The 26827-nt window shown below is 30.8% G+C and overlaps 1 protein-coding gene across 6 annotated transcripts in view; it reads left to right on the top strand.

The window, feature by feature from the left end:
• cno (adherens junction formation factor afadin) overlaps positions 1-26827 on the top strand; it is a 60001-nt gene that overhangs the window by 5783 nt on the left and 27391 nt on the right. For 5 of the 6 annotated variants that reach the window (XM_088203155.1, XM_088203153.1, XM_088203154.1 and 2 more), the window contains exons 2-8: positions 10676-10803; positions 15332-15440; positions 15506-15693; positions 15757-15919; positions 16667-16789; positions 16859-17016; positions 17815-17896. In XM_088203155.1, coding sequence (XP_088059281.1) covers positions 10696-10803; positions 15332-15440; positions 15506-15693; positions 15757-15919; positions 16667-16789; positions 16859-17016; positions 17815-17896 — 931 coding nt within the window. In that variant the 5' untranslated portion in view covers positions 10676-10695. Of the gene's footprint in view, positions 1-10675; positions 10804-15331; positions 15441-15505; positions 15694-15756; positions 15920-16666; positions 16790-16858; positions 17017-17814; positions 17897-24691; positions 25189-26827 lie in introns of those variants that run through there. The other variant, XM_088203156.1, reaches the window with a different exon arrangement.

Raw genomic sequence — 26827 nt, 5'->3', positions numbered from 1 at the left:
AAATACCTGGATGAAAAGTTTGTAATAATTCAGAGGAATATACCAGGAAGGCCACGATGAATTAAAATATGAAAAATGACCTGACTCAAAGAACAATTTCAAAAATGCTACAAGAATAATAATGTAAATTTAGATTTATGGCCTTTTGAGACCTCGTGTTTACCCCCGATTAATGCAAAATATTATATCGCAGAACAGGAAAGGACATCACATGTACATATGTGGAACCAGTTCTCCATCTTGCACTAAAACGGACCAACTTCAATGCCATGGATATCGCGATAGCGCCTTGATGGTAGATAACCTTCAGAAAAGAGATGGCAACTGAAATTGTTATCTATGAGATCTTAAGATAACTGTCTCAAACGAGATACCGCCAGTAGTGTTCTTCCTAGCGTTTCTTAAACGATCAGGATCGTGACCTTTCTGAATTTATTTATTTATAAAATATACTGTAATTTTTACTAAAAAATACTGTAATGTTTTAATTATATTTAATCCCCAAACATAATTTTTGAGTACATATTTTGTAAAAACAAAGGTGAAAAAATTATGAATAAAATCAAAGACTATCATTATCAATGCGTTATATAGCGTACTTGTTTGATTACTTTGTCTGATGCCAACACAACAAGCCAAGCGTGCTCTTTGCCGCCGCTCTATCGTTTTCCCCGCTTCGTTCTTCGTTTTGAATACCTTTGCGTCCTACATACAATTACATAGATTCGTTGCAGATACGTTGAGGTGTTTATTCATGGGGTATTCACTGTTCTGACCAATGCTCGCTCGCACTTAACTTGTCCCAAAAGTTAAGGTACGAGCGAGATATTTTATATTTATTCTAACCGGAGTCTATTTTTATATTAACCATTTGATATTTATTCTGGACCTGATTAATAAAATTATTACCAGGCTGTTAATAAAATTCTGACTGATTTTTATTGTGAACCAAAGTTGATTTAATTTCTGTTCATTTAATTTGTTGTCTTTTAAAAGAAAATCACTTTACTTTATCTATGGCAGGGTTTTCCAAACTTTTTCAGTGACGGAACACTTGGCAAATCCGAAAATTTTGGCGGAACACTTAGCTTATTTTTAAGGCTGGGTAATTCATAATAAATTAATACATGTTATTAAAGAAATGTTATTAAATTTATTTAATAAACATAAAAATACAAATAAATAAAACTCCTAATGACTGATGATTTTGGGTTCTTAAATAACAATTTTTTTTATATCAGGCACAATTTTGGTTAGTTGTATTTTCATATCTGCCGTGGCGTGGAGTCTATTTCTGTATTTTGTTTTTGTTGCAATATACTTAAAAAATCCCACTGGGATGTGGAAAACGGAAGTAAACAAACCAGAGCTTGTTTTGACACTTTGGGGAACTCTTCAGTCAGACTCTCCCAGAAATCATTTAATGGCTGATATTTTTGTATCAAATCAGAGTCATTAACTAAATTCTCATAATGCCCACTGGTTTTTCTGTAACGGAAAATGTATTCCGAACCCAGGAATCGTCCTTACTAGTTTTCGGAAAATACTCCGAAAGAGTTATTTTCAAGTAATATAGGTGTTCTAAAAATACTTGTGAAACTTTTTTATCTACTTGAAAATTCAATTCATTTAAACTTTCATATCCAAGACAGGAAAACAATCAAAATTATTAGATTCAACCGATAAAATCTGAAATTGTATTTTTTTATCAAAAGATTCAATTTTATCTCTCATATTAAAAATTGTAATACTTTTTTCTTGTAATTATAAGTTACCATCATTTCACTTTGTAAAAATATCCACCAGATATGCAGATGTATCAACCAGGAAGGATTTGTTAAAAAAATTATAAAATGATGTTGCAAATTATTTTGTGCTTTCAAGAAGACTAACAAATTATTTCGAAGTTCATAAAGTCTTAATAGTACTTTTCCTCTGGATAGCCATCTCACTTCAGTAGGTAATAAAAGTGCTTCATGTTCACTACCCATTTCATCGCACAAAATTTTAAATAATTTGGATTGAAGTGGTCTAGATTTTACATAGTTTATCATTTTCACGGCTACTTCATAACATTTTTTAAATTTGTGGAAATTTTTTTAGTCAACAGTGCATGCCTATGCAAAATACAGTGACTGCTAGCATATCTAGTCACATAAATAAAATTCGTATAACAAGCACTAATATCGTGTGATTAATTAACAAAAAAAATATTGTTTAAATAGGATCAAATTTTAAAGTTAAAAAAAACAACACCGACTTATGAAACTTTTCCCTCCAGATTTTATACACATCAATGTTGAATATTTAACACATATTTTAAAGCTTTTTTATCAGATTTATGAACAATTTTTATGTATTAGCAAGACTAACAATTTTTTTAATCTACTCTAATTTTTTGTGAAATATCTATTAAGGCTCCGCGGAACACCTAGTTTGGATCCGCGGAACACTGGTGTTCCGCGGAACATAGTTTGGGAAACCATGATCTATGGAATTAACATGTTTTTGTAGTCGTTCTTGGGTACTCAGCTCTTATATGATTCAATTGACATAGCATCAGTCTTTTTATAGTTCTTGTATTTCGGAACTCTAAACCATTTAGGACTATAAAAAACAAAAGTTTGATTGTCTAATCAATTTGCGTGTTTCACAAATCTTCGACAGCTTTGACATCGTTTCCTTTGTCATATCAAATTATTATTCTCTTATTAATGCGATTAAGTAGCGAATAATGTTCGAAGTTGTGGATACATTTTAAGAATTAGTAATACCTATAAAATCATTCAAATTCAGTCATCCAAAAAATTTGGTCAAGACCGGAAAATCCTGTCCACAAATAAAAGAAAACCTTGACTCCCTTCCAATACAAACCATCGATGTATTACAATCCGTGTATATATCGCACGCGTGACACACATCTAGGTCCCAGAAAAAAATACCAAACCGACCGCTATGATGATGAGTTCGAATTAACCACTACACCGGATAGCACCGTTTAATACTACCAAAGTCAATTAGCATTGTGCTCCGCAGAGCGACCTTAAGCGAATCTCCTTGGCATCTGGTGACGGATTGAATTCGTCATCATCTTGTGCCTCTGCTCTATGCTTCTGCAGTAGCTGGCCTTCTCGAGCAGAGTGAGACGCTTTCTTCCGTTATATCCGGAAGTACGGTCGATTTAATTCGCGCTTATAACCGGTCCCCGAATATCGACGTTCTACTCTATAATAGTGAATGCGGTGTGACCATTTGTTCCATTTTTGAACTTCCCACAAAAACTTCTGCTTTCATGACTTGATTGATTAATAGAAACTATTTTTTATGTGTACTATATGGTTGATGGTTGTAAATTACGCGTAAAAATGCCAGTCAGGATGTGCGTGCGTATTAAATATGTAGGTACGTCGTTGGGTGGTGATGATGATGATGATGAAAAAATGCCTTTGTCATCGCATTGTCTTTGGGATTTTTTCACGTAGTGTTCTAAAAAAATCGTCAACCAACTTTGAATGCTAATGGGTTCCATCGTCGATCTCTCCTTGTTGGTCGACTCTGAACACGCGTCCTGCGTGCCTTTAATGCTTTGATTTGCTGACAAAAATGTCGTTAGAAAGAAATTTTCTATTGTGGAATGTCGCTGAAGTATTAAATAAATGTATAGAAATCGATAGATCGTGTATCCCGACTTTGGACTCAATCCAGAAGCGTTTGCTTGTTTAGATTGTTTAACGGCTGTCAATGTTTGACGTTTTCCACGTGCTGTTTTGTTTACGTTTTCATTGATATGTACTTATGTACTGTTTTTTTCTCTAAATTTAATATTATTACTATTGTATCGCGACTAGTTTAAAACCAAGATGTTTCATATTACACGCAAGAGGCCAAAAAAATCAATGACCCCAGTTGCTAGGACGTGATCGTCTGTGTTTACGTGAATAAATTATTTTTTATAGTCAAGACCTCTAAATAAGTACACGTTAACTGACATAAACGTAGTGTCTAGATATTGAGACGTTTGCTAAATTATCTGCATTTTATATTTAATATCAATCATACATTTTTTTAGTGAGAATAGTGACTGAAATGTTAAATATATAAAATAAAATATGTATATGTATGTTAATTTTAAATAAATACTACTGTGCAAAAGTAAAGGGCAACCTGACACAATAATATTTTAAGAATAATAAATAAAAATCGCTTACTATTGTTCAATCACTACCTAGAAAGTACAAAATATCTTAAACAAATATAAAACACAACTAAAACTAAAATTGTGCTTATACCATTTGCCTGTAATACTTAATTCTTTCAGCACCATTTCAAATAATGGCCAAATTCAAGTGGGGACAAATTTATCCACCTGCCTCCCCCCCCCCCAATGCCGTTTGTTTAAAATCTACGTCAAAAGCAATAAAATCGTGCCGTCGCAGTGGAAACGCTCGGTTATCTAGCGTTCATATTAAGTGAGAATTGAATGAAGTACATTTAAACTAAATTTTGATCAATAGGAGAGCGCAAAAAACAATATCCCTTCTCAGAAGTCAAAAATCCACGTCAAAAGCAATAAAATTGTGTCGGCGCCGTCGCAATGGGAATGCTCGGTAACGATCGTTCCCACTGCGACAGAAAAGGTGGCTATTCAGTTATCGTTTTTTATATATTTATTTCATTACGGTTCATCGTATTTCATTAAATGGTATGCAATTTTCTGGCAACATTCAAAGGGGGGGGGGGGAAGGCCTCCCTCCCCCCCTGTTAAACTGTACCTAATTTTAAAAGTACAGACCTAGTTAAAATAAGCACTGCTATTTATTACAACACATACACGCGTGACTTCGTCTATGTAATTTTTAACTCTATAAATGAAGGATAAAAATATATTTAGTTTTGTCCTGGGCTTTTATTTTCGTTAAGACAAAGATTCCTATTAAATTTGTTGTATGTATTGTGCAACAATGAAGCAGTGTGAATGAGGATGTTCAAGTGTAGATGTCAGTAGTATCAGAGAAAATCTCTGAGAGGAACTCCTCAGACGAAGTGTCTGAGAGGAAGAGATGAGAACAAGAGAGCCCGCGATTCCATATTTATATCCATAGGCCCCTCCATGGAGATTATGTTGTCCGCCCCATTCAGTGGAACAATCAATAACAAATGGTTAAGTTTTTTCACAATATATTGTCGTTGGCCGCTAATTAGGATTAACTCGAATGCACGGGTTATCCCTTCTCAATGCGACGGATATTTTAATCCTTGCTAATTTATATCACGTACCTTGTGACTTCAGCCTTTAAATGGTTTACCCACGGTTGTGTCGCATTTTAAAAAAGAAACCCATTATTTCTTAAATAATAAAGCTAATGCCTTTTTATTACTTACACTTAATCCCTCAACTATTAATATAATAGTGATTTTATAATATAAATAAATTTTAATTTATCGCTGCGCGGTCTGTATACTTCTTTTATTTATACTATTTAAGGTCATACATATTCGTTATTTTTTTAACGTTTAAGATGTTAATTGTACGTAGTATTTGAATCTATAAATAACCCAAAAACCTTGAGTTCGACGATCACTGTGTTATTGTTAGCAGCGAGGTTAAAAATTGGCTTTTTTGGTGCATTTTTGTAACGGTTAATTTTTTTTGCTGAAAACCGGTTCTTTAGGAATTGAGATGACACTACTTTTAAGCCAAATAATCAATTGATTAAATTCATAATGAAAAAGATCTTCAATAACTGTAATTATATTATTATGAATTACTAAATGTTGAAGTGTTATTAATTTATTAGTGTTGAATCGGAAATATAACAACTTGTTATTGTTATTACTATCGCAGAACAGATTATTTATCAAATCGATTTAACCAGTTAATGCGATTATTGTTTTATGTATTTTATTTTAAGCGTACTTGTTTTAAATCATTAAAAAAACATCAAGATATGATTTATATCCGGAATCGCAAAAAAGTTGAACTTCAACACGATTGATTTTTTTAAGGTCCTGTATAAAAAAATAAATGATACACCGTTACGAAAACGAACTTTTGAGTGACTTTTTAACACTTTAAACTAAAAATCCATAAATCATTAGAAGCGGCTCTATATATTATATTTCAAATCAGAAACTAATATTTTAACGATCTTCAAAACCAGAACAGTTATGTTTTTTGGACCTTTTTTCTACAATTCGATTACTTTAAAACCACGTAATGTTTACGCGCCCGAAAACATTCTCGAGTGTTTGTATGTTACTTTTTCCATCTAAAATCTCGCCTTTGTTTGTTTACGTATTTTTTCAATGTTATGTTTAAGTTTACGCCCAAAAAGGTTATCCACCGATGAACTGCGTTCAAGCACTTAACGCCGTTTTACCTTAACAACTTAATCACTACTCTATTTTAAAACGTCGTGTAATGATTCAAACGTTACTCATATATACGGGGATTAGAACGATTAAACGATAAACTCTATACTATTTGTAAACCATAATAACCGTTGATAAATCAACGCGTAGCTAACTAATTAAAAAATTAATGTAATTTAATTTCAACTCGACCGAAAATATAGTCTTATATGTTTCATCCACACAGTTTGAGAAACTGGCGAACGCGTTAACCCTAACGTATTAAGTTTTGATGCGCGCCATTTTAAAAACGCAATGACTGTTGAAGTTTATAGATAATATATATTTACGCGTTTGTTTTATATAGAAGACAAAGCTATTTGTATTATAAATTATTATTAAATTTGCAACAATTGGTGCATATACTAGTATAACCCAGTTGTCTCCTAAGACTTGGTTGAATTCTGAATTTCGGACTTTGTATCTAGATCAGGGTTGACGTGAAGTGGAAGCAGCTGCAACATCGATCTTCTGCGACTCGGTCGATGCTTGGCGAGGATGAAAGTTCCTGGCGGAAATGTATTCCGTATATACTACTCTCAATACATGGACCATTTGTGACGAATTGGGGGTGGAATTAGATTTGTTATTTTTTATCACGCTTTTATGTAATTTTTGCATCGTATTTTGAACAATAATGTAATGCCATTGAGTGGCTTTTGTTTAAGGTTCATTGGGGTATGCATTTACCTAATCCCCCCTTATCTCATATCATCATGTACTTCAACACAACAATTAGTATTGGTCAATTGTTATTGATATATAACAGTCGAGATACCACCCCTTTTAGTTTATTGTTAACACAAAATTTTGTCCTAGATTCACTGTGGGTTTTTGAATAAAAAAGTGAACGAAATATTAAAAAAAAATTCCGAAGATAGATAATAACGCAATTATATTACAGGTTTTAATATTTTAAACTGAAAAAATATATCGGAACTCATTGTTTACCTAATATTTTTAACAGCATTAAATTCTGACATCAAATAGTGTTAGAGTTACATTAAATTCTGAGTAAACTCGACTGAGCCATGGTAAACACGAACATGTGATGGTCTGAAATTAACCACGGTTATGCTAATTCACCAGATTTATTTTTGGAGTCGATCAATATTTTTTATACTGTAACTCGTATTCTTGTCTTATATAATGTAAACCGTTCCAAAACTATGGCTATGTTGGCTATATAAAATTAGTATTTATTCACTGAATTAGCATATATTTACATTCCATCACATTAGCATAGCAAACAAATAAAAGGTATTCCAAAAATTTTGAATATAAATATTTACAGTTTTTTAAATTGTTTGCTAAAATTGAAGGGCGTTTCCCACATAGATAAGAGTTTAAACTTGTCAACTTGACATTTTTATCGCAATATTTAAAGTGTAGTGTATATAACTTATGAATAACGTTCGATAAAAATATAAATTAAATAAACATTGCAATTCGATTTTTTTTCATTTTTAACCTAAAGTGAATAACAACGTTTCTACGTGTGAATACGTCGTCGTTGTTGGGATATATATTTAGTATAATACTATAATTAATTATTAAAAGAGAACTAAATCGATTAATCTTGTTTTTCAAGAGTTACATTTACTATATAATATTATATAATTTAAACTTGCCAAAATTAAGCTGTCAAAATCGTGACACGTGGGTTTAAAGCACGCACCTCACGAGTACAAAGTGTTGCAAAGTGTAAATCCAGTGCCGGGTATAGGCGAATATATAATATAAATATTTTTTGATTTAGTGAAAATTCAACAAGTCTTATTTGTCACGGCAATTCCTCGGTAAATATGGTGCAATTTTGTAATCGAACAGCTGCCTAATTACATCACTTAATTCCTAGTGTTTGAGATTCTTAGAAGCAAAATTACTAGCGATTTCCAGGAAGTAATTGTGCAATTCTGGAAATAAATAAATAAAAAGGAGTATTAAATTTTTTTTCGAAAGGTGCATTTGATCGGTAAAATTAAATAAATGGTCAGTAAATATATCTAAATGATCAGTATCCATTGATCAGTTATTAAAATAAATAATCAGTATTTAAATAAAATGATTAATACAAAATGATCAGCATTTAATATAAAATGATGATCGATAATTACAATAAATGGTTGGTTTTTAAATTATTGATAGTTGCAAAATGTCCATTTGTTGTGTAAACCCAAACCTAACATAAACAAATTTATCTAATGGTATTTCAAAAACTATAATTAGTTTTAGAACTTTTTAAGGTTAGGTTTGGGTTTGAACAGCAAATGTACGTTTCGCAACTGTTACAGTGAAGTTATATTTTTAATAAATATAATTTTACTAACTAGGCCAATTAAAATGTGTCAAACATTTGATTTATAATTTCACTGGTCAATATAATTTTGGCCTTAATAGTTGATGTTGCGCCCTACAACTCTTTTTTAAAATAAAATTCGCTAGTGGAGTACAGGATTTAACTATAACTGATCTCATGGCAACTTATCAATGGATACTGATCAATAAGTTATATTTACGGACCATTTAGTTTGTTTTACTGATCAAAAATGTATTATTTACTGACGAATTATTATATTTTCTGATCGTTTATTTTATTTTACTGTTCATTTTTATTATTAAATACTGATTATTCACTCTTTTATTTTTTTAATTAATCATTTATTATTTTCATCAATAAAGTTGCCATGTTATAATAATATTCAGCTTAAATTAAGATCAATATGTTACCTGAGCCTTCATAAATTACACTACAACATTCGTACTTTTTTTTAAAAAACAACATTAAAACAACGTATGTTTTTAGCTCTTTTTGAGCTTATGACAAAATATGAACTAATATTTTTTAATTACATTTTTATATTGATAATAACAGCTACAGCTGACTGGTAGTAACAGTACCAGATTCAATAAAATTACTACTATTTTTAAAACAGTTTTTTTAAATCTAACTGATCACATGGCAACTGATCATATAGCTATATTTACGGACTATTTTTTTTATTGATTTAAAGCTGAATTATTTATTAATCAAAAAAATACTGACGAATTATTGACGATTTATTTTATTTTTCTGATCGTTTATTTTATTTAATTGATCATTAATGAAATTATTTACTTATCAAATAATTAATTGCGAAGAGGTTCTTGTCAACTTTTCTTCAATAAATAATTAGTCTAATAATCTAGACTAAGATAATAATTTTAAGAAACTGAAAATGTTGTAGATAAAGGTGATAACTTAGGTTAGGTAGTTAATATTATAAATGAATAATGTATCACATATAAAAATTATTAAAATTTGTTATTAAATAAAGATCTTGTTAAATTGATTATTAATTTTTATCAAATAATTAGTTGCCAATATAAAATTAATTATAAATATAATTTTTTACTTGTTCTGTTTTGTCACATTTCCGATTCGACATGTTCTTTTTATCATGTTCTGTTTCGTCCGGTTACCGTATATTATGTTCCCTTTTATTGTCTGGCAAAGTATCGTGTTGAGAACACATCTTTGTCATTCTCCTTATTTCGAATTATGGCCTTTAACCCTAAACGCTATATAGCGTAATTTTTAGCTGTTGCTACTTTCTTTTCAATTTTCATTGTTCTTCATGCCTTTCATATTTCAACAAAGATTGCACCTGCATAATGCAGAAAATAAGTGAATTCGTATAACAATATACGTTATGTAACAATAATTGAAATGAAAATTAGTAAACCTTAAACATATAGTCACTTTAGAACAATAACACGGATAGAACACATCCTTGCCTCTGTCACCTTATTTTGAATAATGGCTTTTGACCCTTCACGCACCGCCTCTTGTCTATGAATCTAGCGGAATTCGGCAGGAAACCGCGGACAAACGATCTTGACTGCGTTTCGCTCGCGTTTGTTCTATTTTGGCCATTGAGTTAGCCAATGACAAAGCTCATTAAGAGCGCACTGTGAAGCCGTACTCGCGGCGAAAACCAATAAAAAGGCTTTCAAAGGTTTCCAACGATGGGTTCAGTCAGGGTTGAACCTTCAGGCAATCAGCAGGAGCGCTCGGGGAAAACCACCACCGACTGGCACGGTACCATGCGGTGCCAACCCCTGAAGCTCCGACCAATGGGCTTTCCATCGCTCCCCCGTTCGTCGATTGCCTTTTACATATCTTATTCTACCACTACTACCACCATTCTCGCTATAAACCGATTTGTGTATTATGTAGTATGCGTGGGCGTGTTTTTAACATGAAAATCAATTTAACTTTCAGGTCAAGCTGATGATAGCGCGATGGATGGCACAGATAAGAGGATGTTGGAGCGCGAGGCTCTTCGTAACGTGATCCAGCAGTGGAACATGAACAGGCTCGATATCTTCGAACTGAGCGAGCCAAACGAGGTATTTGATAATATTGTTTATTTTTTTTGAAATGCGATGCCTTTAGCCATTGTTCCATTATGAGATAAGACTATGTTCTTCTAGATAAAAATCTTATTTTTGAATTGAATGCTCAAAACCATAGAATCAATTTTGTAATACTATAAAAACGGTTTTGCGATATCACATTTTATAATATCGTTATACAAATTGTACAGTGTTAAATATATGTATGTATACGTGACGACGCAGTTTCTGAGTTAAATCGAAGATCGGATTTAGCTGGACCTTCATCGGTCTTTCGAGTGCTATCTCACTCGATTCGGCATAGTTGTTCCAAGTCGGAAGCGAAGTGGTAGTTTTAGTAGAAGTAGCATAAGTCAGTTCTTGACAGTACAAAGTGATACAATATGGCAGTGTTCCGACTTACATACCATTACGAATTAGAAGGATGTTCTACGTCCATTCGAGGTGGAATCAAACCCTTTACATTGTCTAATATGTACATATATTATTAAACTGTATATATGTATGCTTAATACATCGTCTGACCCAAATCCACGAGGACTAGTTATAGTAGTGCCATCTCTTAGTTGTGGCATGCGTTTTGTAGGTCTAAGTTCTGACATTCACCACCGATGTTTTTGCCACTAGCTCTTTTGGTTCGACCAAAATACCCAAAACCAAAGGTAGTTGGTCGTTGTTGCATGATAATGCACCAGCGCACAAAGCGATGATTGCACTCGAATTCTTGGCCAATAAATGCATTGTAGTACTTAGCCACCTTCCGTATTCACCTGATTTGGCATCCTGTGACTTCTGGCTATTCCCAAAAAATAATTTTACGTTGAAGAAAAAAACGTTTTGACATCATTGATGACGTCCAAAAGAGTTCGGCCTAGGCCTTAAAGGCATTTCCGGATTTTTTACTAAAGATGTATTTACTCAAAAACGGTGTATTTTTAATAAATTAATATAATATTGCAGAATAACAATCGTCTTCTACTTGTTTTTCTCAGTCCTCGCGGACTTATGACAGACGGTGTATATTCAAAATCGTTAAAATTGTCAAGGTTGTCATTTTATGGAATGCGTTATCCAGGGATGCTGCGTTTTGTACCTGTTCAACTGAGATATTTCATAGATGTCCACTTGGATACGCAATATCGTTTGTTTACGCCAACGAAAAAATATTTCGTTTCTTAAAAAATCGATTAGTTTTATAATACCATTATAACTAGTATTTCGCGTCTGTCGCTATAATACATATGTATAACGTATTAAAAAATATAGGTTAAAAATAAATAAAAATCACCAGATAATAAAACAACAGTGTAGCAATGATTTTTTTTAACAATTTCCTAACTACGATCTTTACAGCGTTTTGGTTCATTTCATCGCGCATTACGGAAACTTTATATAATAGAAAGTGTGGTGTTGCATTTAGCAGTGAATGCAATTTAATTGAAACAATTTTTTGCTTTAGTTCTCAATAACCAAAAATAAGACGATAAACATTCGATAGCTCGCGATTGCCTACTTGGCGAAAATTGAATATTTTTCGTATATGTTAATATAGTTCAGAAAAAAACTTTATAATCCATGATAATATTACGGTGTCACGACAAAACGCTACAGACAAAACGTTAACCGACATAATGTTAGCGACTAAACGTTAATGTGACATAATGTTAACATTTATATACATGGGTGTGACAAAATAATTGGACCAGATTATTTTTCATATTTTTGTAGTTTCTACATACTTTTATGTAATTTTAAAAGTAAGCACAATTTTTTTACGCAAACAATTTATTTTTGCACATTTTTAATTTCAAATTTCGAATCTAGTAACACTGCCTTTCTCTTTTATTACTTCGAATACTCTTCTTGGCATATTCGCTATTATATTTTATTTTTTTATTTTGTAATTTAGCCACACGTTTTCAATGGTTTTTTCTTCAATTCAACAATTTCTTATTAGATTAATAGCAAGTGAATTTTCTAGCCAAGGTAAAACTTATATATTTTTGCTTGCCAAGTAATTCTTTATTGATTTTGCCGTGTGGCAGGGCTCAGCATCTTGCATAAATAAAGTTATTTTTTGTCAATAAAATATCTAGCCAAAACGTTTTTATATTGATCTTGATTCATCGTTCCTCTAATAAAATTAAGGGGACTGGCACCCTTTTCTCTAATAATAGACCATAACATCACTTGAATATTTCACGACATTTTTTATACATTCTCACTTGTACTTCTCCGAAGGTCACCTATTCACATAATCGCATTGTTTAGTCAACGTGCGCATGATTGTTTCGACAGAGAAACAAACATACAAAAAAATATCGTAAACATTTAGTGTTATTTTAAAAAAATAAAAATAAAATATTTTAAAACATAATCTTTATGTGGTGTTGATTGGGTTTGTTAGTCGTAGCTTTTTCCCTACAAATAGCAATTTTCAATTCAGCTGAAATATTTTTTATTCTTGCCATTTTATAAAAATCAATGTTTTACACAAAAAAATAAAAAAATATCGAATTTACAAATTACCAATTATTATGTAGGTGATAAAACGTAATTATTTTATCCCTTTTTTTGACAGAACCACAAATTTCTGCACACTGGATACAGTGTTCTTTATTCAATCTGTAACTGTATTGTATTCCTAACCTTTTGAGTATACATTATTCATTATTTTTTGTTGAAAATCATCGCCTACTAACAAGCATCAAATCTTTTAACGCAAACATTTATTTCCTACATTAGTTGCTTGCTAAATATTAAATATATTGGAGTGGTCCAATTATTTTGTCACACCCCTGTGTATAAATATATATGTACCTAATATTACATAATATTACAAAATAAAATAATTACAAGGTAGATGTATTGCTTAACTTCCAAAGGAGTGAAATGTTTTGGAACATTAGAATTTTATATATTTAATAAGTCTTGTATTTCACAATAAGTTTATAATGAAAATAATTAAAAGTAACATTAATTTTTATAAATATAAAATATATTAAATGACATTCTCTTTATTAATTTTTAATTTTTGTCTTTGATGTTTATATGTTTTATATAATACATATGCTTATTTTATATTTACATATGTTTCATATATATTATCGATTTTGAAATCTTGTATTTTATTTATTATTGTTTTGTTTTCAACTAATAAAACTTATTTGAAATCAAAATATTTGCAATTTTTACATTATTTACTTTCTTTATTATTATTTTTTGAAATACAACACTTAATAAATAAAATGTTCTAAATTTGTCTCAAAAATTTTCACTCGTTTCGAAATAAAACAATACACCTATCTTATAAATATACTATTTTATAATAATATAGAATATATATTAATTTATTATTAGAATACATATTTATGTATTATAATAGAACACAATATTAATTTATTATTTAATAAATAGCATTCATTTTATCTGGGGGCATTATGTCGCGTTAACATTATGTTGGTTAACATTTTGTATGTTAGTTTTTTGTCGTGTAACTGATATTACGAACATACGCTCGGGTACGCACGCTGAGTCATTGTATTTTTTCAACAAGCATAAAGTGATTTTACTATTATCTCATTATCTAATGTTTCTCAGACTTTGTGTATAAAATAATTACGAATATTGTAACCTTTAAAATATTAACGGAAGTTACTTAAAAGTAGTTTAAATCAATCGAAAACTTTTTATATTTATATTATATTTAAATATTATAAAAAATTAAATTTAAAAAATATTTATAACCTAAATACTTATCGGGTGTATTTTATAAAATTAAACAGTATTATATACATATACAATATGTATACATACACGTGTAGTCGTGTATATGTATAGAACTACTATCAACAATTTTGAATTGATAAATTTTTTTATACATAAAATAGTTGTAAACAATCTTAGTAATACTGTGTAGTCAAAATCAAAATTCAAATGGTTATTTTTTAGCCTTTATTAAATGAGTTTCTAAAACTATTTTTTAAGCAAAACAACAATATGTACAGCAAAATTTACTGAATCACTATTTGTATATAACCACTCATATCTGATAACAGATATCAGCTTCACAAACCATTTCATATTTTACCAGTCAGATGAATTGTAATGAGCACATAATTTTTATGAATTTTAAAATTAGAAACAATTTAATTGATAAACATAATAAAACTCAGACTTGATGTATCATATTTTATCACTCTTTTTGATAATATATTTGCACTCTGCCCACAATAATTAATAAAATCTTGTGTATAATTGATATAATTATCATGTTAAATATAGTATTTCATACACAATTGAAAATTGAAAGTATTGGTTTTACTCATCCATAAAATATTACACTTTCAATCGTCACTCTTTGACGTTATCACTGCTCTTCTAATGAGTAATTAGTATAGTGTTGATTATGTTATGTATTATATCACTGCTTTTCTTAACTCATATTATCGCACAGTTGTCAAAACGGTCATGGTCGTAATGTTCCACATAATTATTATATATAAATTTATGTTGATTACAGGACCTCAGCTTTCATGGAGTTATGAGATTTTACTTTCAAGATTCCGGCCAGAAGGTAGCTACAAAATGCATTCGAGTTGCGTCAGACGCGACCGTTAGCGATGTGATAGGTATGTATTAAGATATTTTACGATTACTATTGGAATGATTATAACATTATTGTGTCTGCTTTCAGAAACTTTAATTGAAAAATTCCGTCCAGATATGCGCATGTTGTCTGTTGCTTCGTACGCATTATACGAATTACATTCGCAAGAAGAGCGAAAATTAGCAAACGACGAAAAACCACTTTTGGTTCAGCTCAATTGGCACCTAGATGATAGAGAAGGAAGATTTCTATTGAAGAACGTCGACGATAAGACTGTAAGTTGGGATTGTGGTATTTAATACTTCAGAATGAATTTTTCTGACTGTGTATTTTAATAGGTATCGGCTGTGAGAGGTGGTACTGACACTACAAACACAAACTTCAAACGGAAATTATCAAAAAGAGAGAAGAAAGAGTTGAAGAAAAAAGAAAAGCTGTCAAGGATGAAGTCAGACGCTTTGAAAAATGATAAAAATCCTGTTGCTGAAAAATTATATACAGGTAATGTAAAGATGATCAAATTACTTGTTATATATAAACATGAGTGAGTCAAATGAAAACTTTATATATTTTTTATATCGTTATTTATTGATTGAAAAAAATAATCCAAATTACATTTTCCTGCATGATATTCATAGTGTTCAATACAAGTTTTCCAGTATTTACAATGCCACTTATACACCACCTATTGAACCTTTTCGTTGAAGTTGTATTTTTTTCCTCCTATTTGCTTTTGAGAGGTGTATTTCAATGGAAAGTATGGATGCTACAGCAGAACAACTGCACTTAGAAGTTAATTTTGTCTTGATTCGATTGTTAAATGTTTGATAGTGAGCATAATCCTTCCTACAGATGGTTGTGTTAAATTTAAAAACTGCAAAACTACTACTATTTGTGTACTTACCCTGTTCGAGAAGAGCGCCAAAGAATTTGCTTTCAACTTTCTAGTCCACTCATACACTTGCTAGAGTAACATACATGCATCACCATACTGAACCTCTATCCGTTAAATCAATTTCGACTGTTTTTGCCCCTTTACTACTTAAAAATCAAAAGGGTTGCTCCACTTTGTACATGTTGCTTGTCCTGCATTAATTTTAAGCTATTGTTGTGCATTTGTGTCGCAAGCTTGATTCATACAACACCAGTCAAACATTGCTGCTAAATTACAGAATAATAATGTTCTGATATTTTATCGCACATTTAATTTAATTATTAATAATATATTGTTTAATTGAATTATTATAGAACTACCTGAGACGTCCTTCACAAGATCAATATCAAACCCTGAAGCAGTCATGAGAAGAAGACGGCAGCAAAAAGAACGCAAACTCTTACAATTCCGATCAAAAGATGGAGGTCCCGATACGGGTTCGTTATTTGCTTACATTGACATATATTTATTGGATTATTATAATTAATATGTTGATTTTTATTTAGGTGGGACGTTGAAAGTTTACGGCGAATCCTTATGTTCCGATGTGCCTTATAAAACGCTTCTCTTATCAATAAATGACTGTTCGTCAAACATTGTTAGAGAGATGCTGGAAAAGTATGGATTGGGGAAGACTGATCCACAATTGTATTGTCTAGTGCAGGTAATAAGACACAATTGTGTTTATAAATAGTATGTAAGATGATTGTGTTTTGACCACTGTTGAGAACGAGGTCATGACTGTCTGAGCAAATTGTTCAATTCCTGCCATTTTCATAAATTGTCGTTGTTCAAGCTGATTTTTTACAATTGTGTAATGCTGTAAATGAAAAGATTGTGTATTATTAAATTTTAACCAAACCCTTTAAACGGGATGTGCGAAAACGCACATGTTTGTAATTGTATTTAATGAATTTATTATAGGAAATCAAATATATGTAGATTTTTTAATAAGAGACGAATCTTTAGTACTGCTTATAAGTTTAATAAATATATTTTTTCATATTTTATTGAACAAAATTTTTCTACACAGTCTCCATTGAGTATGCTACAATTACACAGATTTTTGTTATGCACAGTCACTATTTCATCTCTTATCACCTTTGAATGGTTCAACTATTACGATTATGTGGTAAAGTCTAACAATAATACGGCTGTAGAAGTCATTGGTATTTAGATATTGCTATACTCAGTGTCTGATCCGGTAAAAAAGAGTGTCACAAAACTCACCGTTTAGGAACTTCCTACTCCACACATATAGACTTTGGGGTGATTCCGATAGGTTTCACTATTTCTCTGTAGTAGGGTTTGCTCATTTATGCTAGCAAGCTAGTCATTAATAACCATACTAGTATTACTCCAAAATTATTTAAATAGATTAGTCTTAATATTATAAGATTGTTAATCAGTATAATAATTTCTATTTACATAATTATCTATTAAATGTAACGATTGTCAACAGGTCAATACTTTGGACAACTCTGAATATATATTAGATGACGACGAGTGTCCATTGGCGATTGTTATGTCACATAATCAAAGAGGTAAGAGTTTTAATATATTAAAAAAATATTTAATTGTGTATTGAACAGTGAACTCGTCTTGATTTTAAAATGAGATTCTAAATTGTTGTACTCATTTTCAGTAATTGGATACGTTAGTCACAAACTTGATAATCTAATCCAATTACAATCCATCAGGATGATTGCATTCCAGTCTGCATTAGTATTGCTTAATGAATCATTGAGAATGTGCTCTAATAAATAATTTTTAATATATAGTGATCTACATGCAAATATAATATCAATCTCATAGTTTTCATTGCTTTTTTAACACTAGGTTTACCGGTATAAACCTGTCAATTTAACATGTGTCGTTAAAAATATGTATATATTGACCAGAATTTTAAAGATAAAAAGTTTCCGAAAATAAAAATAGTGCTAATATATTTGCATTGTTCAAATATAAAAAGGAGTAAAAAAAACCCAGAAAAAATACTGTCTGATACAAATCAAATCGTTTACGCCACCCGTCAATATGACGGATCATGATAATTATTTCTTAAGGTTTCAGACAATTTTACATTCGGGAGTAACTCAAAGTACACACAGTAGTGCCTTGACTTTCGAGTTTAATTCATACCGTGACGGAGATCATAACTCAAATTACTTTTATTTCAAATCAATTTTTCTCATTGAAATAAATTGAAATGCCATTTAATCCATTTCAATGCGAAAAATTTAAATAGAAGAATGGCATTTGAAATGATAAATACATAAATTAATGGTTATTTTATATAGCAGCAATATGTTTTTTGCTCATATTTCGAGTCAAATTAAAAAAAATTTTGATCATATCTCGTAAGTCGAGGTTCCGCTGTATTGTTTATAGTCTTAAATATCTTATTGATATCTAGAATAATTAAAATATCTTTTGTATCTAATATTTGTTTACACACCCTATGTGGAATCGCTTCACCTGACCTGACCAACCAAGGGCGAAGCCCCGGTGGTGGCTCGCTACCATGTTGGCCTGCTGTGGAGGCTCGATAAACCAAGTGCAAAGCCCGGTGTAGGCCCTCTCTGTTGTGGGTGGTTACGATATTTCGATTAACTATGACTCGACTGTTACTCAAATTTGTTATTTGCATTTGGTGGAGAGACAGGGTTTCTCATAACCAAAATTTCATATTCTCTATTAGCTGAAGTAACTCATTATTAGAGATATTTTATATTCATCTGTGAGATTAGGAAAATAATTAAAATATACAATAATTAATATTTCCGATTTCAGACACAAAAAAATTGAAAAACACAAAGGTTCATATTTGATTTGAATCCAGGTCTTTCGGGTATTAGTCACCGACTATACCATTGGTCTATCATGCTTCTAAATATAATTTGGCTGATTCCATTGAGAAAAAAATTGAGAATGGAGTAACAACTTGGCTAAGATAATATCTTGTCATGACAATTACTTAATACACATAACCTTTTCTCATATTCTGATTTAACAATCATAATAAAAATATTATAATCCAGCTTAATCTTAATCTATGCCATGGCCATTTAAAAAAAGGTTTCGTCATCTTCCTCCAGCCCTATGTTTCATCCTTCTACAAGAGTTACATTTAACGCAGCGTAGTCGTGGTCTTCCGGGCGGTCTGTTAGAACTCCATTTTCTTACATTAATAGCCCAAGGCAATATTTTGTCATTAAAAACTGTTTTTACCATTGTTTTATTTATATTACAATAATATTCATAATCTCACAAAGTTGCTTGATCTCGATAGTCTGTAATAGTGATTGCAGGGACGTCATTTAGTGTGGGGGAGGGGAAAATGGGGGCATATCCTCCTTGAATTTGGTAAAAAATGAATTTATAAATACTATGAAACTTAATGAAATCGAAATATTAAAAGAACGATTACTGACTGGTCACCCCCCTCCCCGGAAAACACTAAAATGACGTCCCTGATTTTAAACCAGATCTTCTCGAGTTATTCCTAAAAAACAGTCTCGAATCTATCCCGAAAATATATTTTAAAATTTGTCATTTTAGTGAAATCATATTGGAATACATTTTCATATTTCTCATATATTTCTCGCATATTGCTCCTTACCGATATTATTACAATCAAAATATAATCAAACCGAATTTTGGCCAATAGGAGGGCACAAAAACAATTATCACTTCTCAGCAGTCAAAAATTCACGTCAAAAGCAATAAAATTGTGTCGGCGCCGTCGCAATGGGAATGCTCGGTAACGATCGTTCCCACTGCGATGGCGCCAACATGATTTTATTGCTTTTGCCATGGATTTTTGACTTCTGAGAAGGGATAATTGCTTTTTTCGCTCTCATATTGGTCAAAATTCGGTTTAGATATGCTTTTTTCGATTTTCGAAGTCTTAATATGAACGCTACTAAACTGGTCTAACACAAGCAATAAAAAACAGTAATATTGAAACAAAAAGTAATATTATTATAAAAATCTTAACCCTTTGTGTAGTGAGCTAATTTGTACACATCTGTTAGAAAAAAATTAGTGATCTTAAACGTTTTATTTTGATTATTTTACTACTTTTTTGTGTTGGTATGTTTTAATATTTTTTAAATTAATTTTATATTATTAAATTTCGTTAATTTATTATACATATTTATTACATATTATTCGATTTTTCAATACAGAAGCTTTCAATATTTTTTATAAAATTAATATTAAATATTTTTTTTATGTTAGTTTATTTCATACTCATTAATTTATTAGTATTATTTTCTATAGAAATCATTTACATTCATTTAAATTAAAAAAAAATATTATATAATTATAATATTTTTTTATTTTATTTCATCAGTAATATGTAATATATAAATATATAACAATCTGTTTTCAAATGGTTAATATGAACGCTAGATAACCGAGCGTCGCAGACGGCACTATGTTATTGCTTTTGACGTGAAATACCACGAATATTAATTAAATCGGAATATTTAAAAACGATCACTGGCTGGCCAATTTTTGCGCCCCACCCCCTGTAAAAAGCTGTATTGACATCCCTGAGTTACTTATGCACACACATTTGAATATAGAATATAATATATAATAAAATATCAGTACAGGGACATATCTCCGTATATAATATTAATTATTTAATGTTTTCTTCTTACAATATTTTTGTCAAAATTTAGAAATAAAAGAGTTGAAGAAATTATATTAGATTTCATTCCGGTACTTAAGTATTCATTCCTTATCTTTATGCCCCACCTCTTTATGCAAACTAACTAAACTATCATCGAGATACAATTGTTTGGAGAATAATTGTTGGTTCAGTGAATCATAGCTTGGACTTATTTGAGTTAATTGAGATCACTGATGATTCAAAAAACTATTTTTTATAAACCAATTGAATTTCGTCAACGTATTGAACACAATGAAGTAAAATCCGCTATATTTCGCCGCCATCCGTTCTGCTTTGTAGTTTTTGCAGACAAAATGGTCTCTTGCGTTCTACATATTATTCTAGACATTTTTATGTTATCTATTTATACAAATAGGTGCATCGAATCGTCTATGCTCTTGTTGTCTTTAATTTCGGTTATGATTGATTGCTTTTCTTGACGTTTTCACGACAACGCACGGTTAAGCAACGCCAAACACGCGCAGTACTTGGATGGGTCGAAATCATATCGCAAAACATTCATTGTTTTATTTGAATATAACTAATAAGGTCAATTGCTCCAATTCGAGTATGAGTAATATATTTTTTTGTGCAACAGTTTGCACAGTAACATATTGTGTTACTATTCTCAAACTTTGCAGCAATAAGAATGATATTCTTTTCTAATACATTTATATGTTCAATTTAATAGAAATGAAAATTTACGTGTGAATTCTTGTTTCTATTTCTCTATTAAACTTTGACAATGTATTGATTTTGGAATCACGCCCTGTGTTTACCCATTCACAAACACAATCGGCAATTCCCGAAGGAACAGTTCCATAATTTGAATGGAACCTGAATCTAATTGAAGTTTGTCAGGTCGTTAAAATATCAATGCCTTATATAATATATACAGAGTGATCCAATTCAAGTTTCTCATGTTGGCAGCACTGTAAATCAGACAGCTGTCAGGTAGCACTGTAAATCAGACAGCTATCAACAATCACGCGTGTTCAAAGTGTCAAATATTAGTTTACAATTTACCCAAAAAGTGACTGCCTGGTGCGTATTGTAGTCAGGCGGCGTCATTGGTTCTCACTTTTTTGAAAACGATGATAGGCGCAAGATAACCGATTATTTTTGGCACGAAATCAAAGATATTGATATGGAAAACATGTGGTTCCAACAAAACGGCTCAACTTTCCACACATCGAGTACAACGTTTGTGTTTTGCGTGTAAAGTTGATATGTTGCATTATTTCACGTTTCGGTGACGTCAATTGGCCACCAAGATCATCCGATTTTACTCTGTTGGATGTTTTTGTGGGTTACTCTAAAAGTCATATCTCCGCTGACAACCCCGAATCGTTGGAGCACATAAAAACCAACATCCGCCAAGTTATAGCCGAGATACTGCCCGAAACGTACGAAAAAGTCATCGAAAGGACCGGCTGCTGCAAAAGATCCAGAGGCAGCCATATAATTTATATTATTTTTCATAATTAAAGAAATACATAAACGTTCGATTAATAAAAAAAAATCTGAAGATATTATTAAATTTGATTTTTTAATAAAAAGTTCGAGAACTGAATTTGGATCACTCTTTATATTAGGGGTACCGGAAAAGATTCCATTTTTTTTTACATTCCTTGTTTGAGATCAGTTTGACCCTGGACAAGGTGGAGTGAGCATCTTTGTATGTTTTTTTTTCTATAGTATTGTTCCTCGGCTTTCTTTTTGCGCCATAAATATTTTTTTAATCTTAAGGGTAAAATTAGCAAACCAGAAGCAATCGAACAATACATACGGCATTGCATGCTACTTTTTTTTTCGATCAAGGCTGGAAAGCAACTAAGGCAGCTAAAACCATTATTGAAATTTATGGAGCAGTAATAACAGCAAACAGATGCCAGTTTTGGTTTCGGCGATTTAAATCTGGCGATAGGACTTTAACAGACGTTCCGAAATCAGGACGACTTTCGAAATTCGACGATGAACTGCTGATGGTCATTTTGTAATCAAATCCTCGTCAAAGTATCGAGGATTTATCCCAAAAACTTGCTGCTCCGTGGTCTACAGTGCAAGAACACAAAAAAATTCGGCAAAACTAATCGAATGGGTGTTTGGGTTCCCCGTGCGCTGTCCGTAGCGAACAAAGAGGAGCGAATGAACACGTGCGATTCACTGTTGTCAAGAAACAGAATTCACCCATATTTGGATTAAATTGTGACTAGTGACAAAAAGTGGATAGTATACGACAACGTGGTGCGAAAAAAACAATGGCTTTAAAAGAAGGAAGTACCTGTTCCGACCCCTAAGCCCGACCTCACCCTTCGCAAGTCCTATTGTGTGTATGGTGGGATATTCGTGGAATTATCCATTATGAACTGTTAAAACTGGGTGATACGATAACTGCAGAAGTTTATTGTCAACAACTCGAAAGATTGAATTAGAAATTAAAAGTGAAACGTCCGAATTTGATAAACCGAAAAGGAGTGATTCTGTTACACGACCACGCGCACCCTCTCAGTGCAAAGATGACCCGTGAAAAAATATGCAATTTAAATTTTGAAGTCTTGAAGCATCCTACATATTCGCCAGACCTCGCTCCTTCTGATTTTTATCTCTTTAGATTTATGGAACATTCATTTAGAGACAAAAAATTTGAAAATCTGAAGGAAGTCGAAAATCATTTAAATTCGTATTTTAATTCGAAACCACCAAATTGTTATAAAGCGGCAATCCAAAAATTGCCTAAAAGTTGGCAAACAGTTCTAGATAACTATGGGGATTATATTTTATAATATGTAAAATAATATGAAAATAAAATTTCAATAAGACCTACGATGTTTAAAATAATGGTTTTCTTTCCGGTACCCCTAATATATATACATACATATGTACACATATAAACGAAAGCCATCGTTATGTGAAAGGTCGATTTTTGTTGAAAAATATTAATAACCAACGAGCACATGTGTGCTTATTAATTATTATGTGTTAAGGTAGTGATTGCTTGACATTATACGCGCGTACATTATGTAGTCAAATTTGTTAAAATCTGTATTTTACAGAAAATAATATATTTCGTCATCTGACTGAATCAATAAAAAAATATTTACATTATTAATATTTAAATTTATTATATATTCAAGTACTATTTCATTTTTATTATGTTTCAATAAATGTAATTAATTATCAAGATTTCTGTAAATGATAATTATTTATTGCTTTTGTTGACATAAAAGTATAGTCCATCCAATATGTTAACGCTCATCATCGTTGTGTTGAAAATAAGGGTGTGTGTACGCATGCATGCATACATGCATGCATGCAAAAAGAAGAGTTACGATATTAAATATTGATGATATTACTTTTTAAAGTACGTTCAATATAATAATTAAAAATGTAATAGTTTAATATTTAACATCTCAAGTACGGTTGAAATAGGGCGATACAAATACTATATCAATAAAAATCCGAGTTCTATTATTAAAGCGAGTTTTCTAAGAAAATTGTACCACAATGAAACGTATACTTATAAATGTAAAAGTTTCAATAAATATGAACGGATTGAAAGTAATTATTTATAAAGCGGAAACAAACTCGACACGAGCCACACTTTTAAAAGCACTGTAAAGAGCGAAGGCGCATTTCACATCGATTTCATCAACACAATACTCCAAGCTTGCCCGAAGGCAGGACGTTTATTGCGTCCGAATGTGACTGACAATGTGACATAAAATAATAAATAGACATACTTTTTATTCGATAATATAATAATAAATAAATAATCACAAGTGACACAAGTGTATTCAATAATATTATAATAAATAAATTATTCATATCTTATTATCTTTTTTTTAATTTGCTTTAATTCATATGTTATAATAATCATTGCACATACATTTTTACATATTATTAAATATTAATAACCACAATGTCATAATGTGTGTGAAAATCGAAAGGAATGTCGAGCGCCGTACCGAGTCCATGCATAAATCATGAGAGCTTTGTGTGCATGATTTTTTTGCATCACACATAATACACACGCAATTACAACGAAAAGAAGCGTGAAAATGAAACTCACTGACCATCAATAAAAAGGGACCACGTAATTAATTGATTAATACTTTGACCTACAAAAAGCTATGATGGACTGGGGCATAAGACGTGAGTTTTCATCATTTAATATATGTAATAAATTAATTGTTTTTCAAATTTTGGCAACCCTGCTTTACAATAAGGAGTATGTATAATGGAATTGTATTATTCGTATCGTTTTTTTACGATCGTATGAAAACCTTTTTAAATAATTAATTACACGCGTATATTCAATTTGTATTTATGAAACGCTCATTGTGATGAATACTCATTTTGAATTGAAAAGGGTTGCCACAAATTATTATTAAAATTCACCAAACATTCAATGGCATTTTAATACAACATTTATCCACATTAATATTTATTTTTACATATGTTTTTTTAATGTCAATGTAGATCAAAAATTGATTTTCTGGTACAATGGCACTGTAATTCGAAACTACACAATTTTTCTGCCGGCCACTGATTCACTAAATTGTGTCATAATTATAAGATAAACTGGGATTATTTTAATGATATATAATGCCATAATATTTATTTCACTATGATTTCGTTCGTTAACATGCGCTTTTAGTTATTAATAATCGCTCCTACGTACCGTCCATCGTCGCCGTCGTTCATAGGAATTACTATTATAGATGCTCAAATCGTCATTGGTGGAAATGAAAAAGCATTCCAGTTTATTTAAACTTAATAACTAGCCGGTTGTAAACATTTAAAAAGTAGTTATTTTCACTGATGCTAGAACGGAATTCTTAAAAAATACCCTTTACTTGGCTTTTTGAACTTCTGATATTCTAATAAAAATGTTTTTAAATTATTTCTGGTTCATTCTAAAAATTCTAATGCAGTAATTATAATAAAATTTGATATAATTTTGATGATACATTTATTTTGCTTAAAAATATTAATGCAAAACAGTTTATATTATCTAAATATAAGGTTTAATCCTACATATATTTACAAACTTATTAATCATTACAAATCATCTATTACACCTTATATACTAATGTTTTTACAAAAATGTTTTTTGCTTTTTAAAATTAATATAACTGGACAGTCGACTTACTTGTGAAATTTTATTTTTATTTTCCAATAAATTATTTATGTTTATATATGTAAAAAAATTCTATAGTGACAGTAGTTCTAAACATGTAGTATATGTATAGTTTAGTATAATGACTGAATTTATAAAATTCAACAATATTCAAGAAGTTCATAAATAATTGTGATTATATTAACAAGTTTAAAATTAAATTATGCATTTGGTAATATATATAGTATATATATGTAGAAAACTCGACCTTACGGTGTAAAGAAATCGCGTGCTCCGATGATGTACATTCAGTGTACATGTAAAAATGTGTATAAATTAGGGATTTAAAATTAGAAAAAAATTATCTTAAAGCAATTATTTTAGTGACAGTTTTGTTGATAATATTTGTTTTTGTTTCTTTCGATAATTACTTATTATAATTATTTAATTTAACATGTAAGTGACTCGGAGGAATACATAAAATAATATTTTATTCGAAATATTCACATAATGAGATGACATGTACAGTCGGTGTACACCACAGTAAAGGAAATATGAATATGTACTATGATTATATACACTGCGGTTAAATCACTTTATGAATATATTCGTTCAAAAGTATGTGTGAGTAATATCCACATATATAATCGTCTTTTTATAAACGCTTACTTG

This window comes from Plectrocnemia conspersa, unplaced genomic scaffold, assembly GCF_051122295.1.
Source record: "Plectrocnemia conspersa isolate PC_06_02 unplaced genomic scaffold, ASM5112229v1 ptg000014l, whole genome shotgun sequence".
Lineage (NCBI taxonomy): Eukaryota > Metazoa > Arthropoda > Insecta > Trichoptera > Polycentropodidae > Plectrocnemia > Plectrocnemia conspersa.
Note: the sequence above shows the minus strand (reverse complement) of the source record. Positions and strands in the feature narration are given on the sequence as shown.